The sequence below is a fragment of the Onychomys torridus genome, chromosome 1 (assembly GCF_903995425.1).
Source record: "Onychomys torridus chromosome 1, mOncTor1.1, whole genome shotgun sequence".
Classification (NCBI taxonomy): domain Eukaryota; kingdom Metazoa; phylum Chordata; class Mammalia; order Rodentia; family Cricetidae; genus Onychomys; species Onychomys torridus.
Genome location: NC_050443.1, coordinates 33,321,719 through 33,325,120, shown reverse-complemented (window position 1 = coordinate 33,325,120; position 3,402 = coordinate 33,321,719). Strand labels below are relative to the sequence as shown.

General features: G+C 39.4%; 1 protein-coding gene across 1 annotated transcript; it reads left to right on the top strand.

The window, feature by feature from the left end:
- The first annotated feature begins 226 nt into the window (after positions 1-226).
- Positions 227-1,264, top strand: LOC118595889 (mas-related G-protein coupled receptor member X2-like). The gene has a single exon (XM_036206691.1). The coding sequence runs from the start codon at positions 227-229 to the stop codon at positions 1,262-1,264; it is 1,038 nt and encodes a 345-aa protein (XP_036062584.1).
- Positions 1,265-3,402: the final 2,138 nt, after the last annotated feature.

Here is a 3,402-nt window from a genome sequence, read left to right as displayed (position 1 = left end):
AAAGTTAGGTTCAGAGTTCTATTTCTTTCTGACACAGCCCAAGACACTGAGTTTCTTTACTGGGGCCACCAACTACAAATAAATACAAACTGGATTTAAATGAAGGCTCCAGAAACAATCGGTTTTCATAATCTACTCAGTTTCTACAGTCTGTTTCTCCTTTTTATGATGCAGGTCAGTCATTCACACAGAGCAAAGTGGACCTAAGAATCAGAGAGAACACAGCATGTACTCATATCTTGTTTTTCTTTCCAGGAACAGTAGTGGAGAGCTCCCACCAGTGTATCTAACCATCCCAGACTGGGACACTAACATCACAGCACCGAATGGAAGAAATCACACTGGAATTCCCCTTTGTGGCATCATGTTCTGTACCATGATTTTCTTGTCCCTCATCATTGCCCTGGTTGGGCTGGTTGGAAATGCCATAGTGTTGTGGCTTCTGGGATTCCACATACGCAGGAATGCCTTCTCTGTCTACATCCTCAACCTGGCCGGGGCTGACTTCCTCTTCCTCTGCTTTCAAATTGTACATTGTATTCATATTATTTTGGATGTCTTCTACTCCAAGACCATTGACACACCTCTGTTTTCTTTTGTTGTGTCAAACTTTGCTTATCTTTGTGGTCTGAGCATGCTCAGTGCCATTAGCATTGAACGAAGCCTGTCTGTCATGTGGCCCATCTGGTATCGCTGCCGACGCCCGAGACACACATCAGCTGTCATATGTACCCTGCTTTGTTTTTTGTCCCTGCTGTTAAGCCTCCTGGAAGGAAAGGGATGTGGCTTGGTACTTGATAGTCTTGGCCCTGAGTGGTGTCAGACATTTGATTTCATCACTGCTGCATGGCTAATTGTTTTATTTGTGGTTCTCTTGGGGTCTAGTCTGGCTTTAATGGTTACTATCTTCTGTGGCTCACACAGGATTCCTGTGACCAGGCTGTTTGTGACCATTGTGTGCACAGTGCTGGTCTTTCTGTTCTTTGGGTTACCCTATGGGATCTATCAGTTTCTCTTAGAATGGATTGAAAATTTTGATTATGTTGTGCCTTGTGATTTTTATTCCGTGACAATATTTCTCTCCTGTGTTAACAGCTGTGCCAATCCTGTAATTTACTTCCTTGTTGGCTCCATTAGGCATTGTAGGTTTCAGAGGAACACTCTCAAGCTCCTTTTGCAGAGAGCCATGCAGGATACTCTTGAGGAGGAAGAATATGAAGAGAAGAGTTCTTCAGAAAGATCTAGAGAAATGAATAGAGTCTGAAGTGACTGAGATCTGTTTTGTTTAGACAGAATTAGCTTTGAGAAACAACTTTGTCCTCAACAGTTTGTGGCAATTTCATAATCTTGTTTAGTTGATGATCTGAAGTTAAATCAGTTGGGAAAGTAGTCAATCTTGTGGAAGTTGATTAATACTGGACTTGTTATACAAATACTGACTGCAGCATTTCTGGAGCTGTCATATTCAGGGCTTCATCATCTCCTCTTTATGGGAGTCCTTAGAAGCTCTCTGGGGTCCTGGAGAGCTGTTGACCACTATTGACAAATCCCTCCATCAGCAGAAGGGTCAAGGAAATGCAGTGAAGATCTTCATTTCTTTGGTCACTGAGCACGATAGTGATTAAATCCACGTTATATTTTGCAACAATTTCCTTTTCTGTTTTTTTTTTTTTGTTTTTCTAAGCTTTAAAAGAAGGTTTTACTTATTTTTAATATGATATGTGCATTTTATGAAACAAAAACAAAAGAAGCCAAGAATAAAGTCACTCAGTCACAAGCAGCTCATCTTGATGTGTCCTTCTAGATCCTACAAGTGTGCATACATTGAGGTAATTGAGATTATTCAGGACTTACAACACCTTCCCCCACATTGTAAATATTCAACTAATAACTCCATGCTACATAAGTATTTTGATAACTAAGGATATACCATGACATCTTAATCTGTCAGACAAAAATTGTAATCCTCTCTTCCTTGGCAACAAATATTTCATAGAAGATAAAAATGGCAGTGGGACTTTATATAGAAGTACAGGTGAAGCTACAATTAAAATTTTGCATTCCCTCAATGCTCAGTTTAACAAGGAAATGAAAAGCAACAACCACACCATGTGGTTCCTAAGTTATACGCAGATCTATATACTAACATATGAGAAAGAAGACGTGTTCCTGCTTAATAAACGTATTCCTATAAAATAGTTGGAAGATACACTTATGGCCAGGGTTTTTAAGATGTCAATCTAAACACAGTATTTTAATTCTCATCCCTTGAGTCTCTCTTTGCCCTTTCACAGTCAGTCTAGCAACATAAATTACCTCACATTGTCTAGACAGGACTCAACAATTCTATGTTCAAAAGGAACCTTTCTTGTCATTTCTACCATATTCATGAGCTATCCTTTTAACCATACGGCTAGACAACCAGAACCACCCAACAGGTACAGTGCCTCATTCTGCACTAATCTTCCCCCTACCCACCTCCACCACCTGATAACAGCATCTATTCAAGACCAAGTTTAGCAATTCCATTCCCACAGTGTAACCATTCCTATGAAATAACAAAACAATCCTTAAAAGGTGGTCTTATCCCTCTCTTTTTTTTTTTTACCATATTATGCATCTGTTACATTTATGAATTAGTGTATGCATGTGAGCACATGCATGCCATTGCACTTTTATGGAGGCTAAAAGACAAATTGTGACTCAGTTTTCTCCTTTTATCATGTGGATCCCGGGGATCAAATTCAGGTCACCAGTTTGGTGGCAAGCAGCTTTACCTGCTGATCTACCCTATGAGTCCATTATGCATGTTTTCTTACTGATTTGAGAGAAAGTCTATGTAGCCCTGGCTTGCATGGAACTCAGATACACCTGCCTCAGTCTAGGATTAAAGACATGCATTACCGCACTAAGTCTATTATGCTCTTAAAAGTCTAAAGACTAGATGTTTCCAATAATCAGCTTCACCAGTATATGTATAGTGCAGTAAATAAAGTGCACACACCTAACAAATGGTGTAATCAGAAACTTCCTTCTAAATAGCAATGTTCTGGTCTAGAACCTCTCTCATCTCTCTCAACCCAGTGGTGATTTATGTAATTGTCGTGTTTTGCAACATTTCCTTTAAAAAGCAATGTTTCCCCTGTGTTTGAAGGGTTAGAAAGATATGCCTTATTATTCTAGTCCTTATTAATTTCTGCAGGCTTTAAAACATTAATGGCAATAGTTTTTTGTATATAAATCGCTTAGTAAACAAATATGCATTCTCAAGAGAAGTCTGTGCTAAATCTCTGTTCACCCATTGAAGTCTTCACCTTCAAGTTCGCTGTGTCTGCCTTTTTCAGCAGTGGAAGAGCGTGGTCAAATTTTTAATGAGATCCATCAACATCCATCCACACCTGA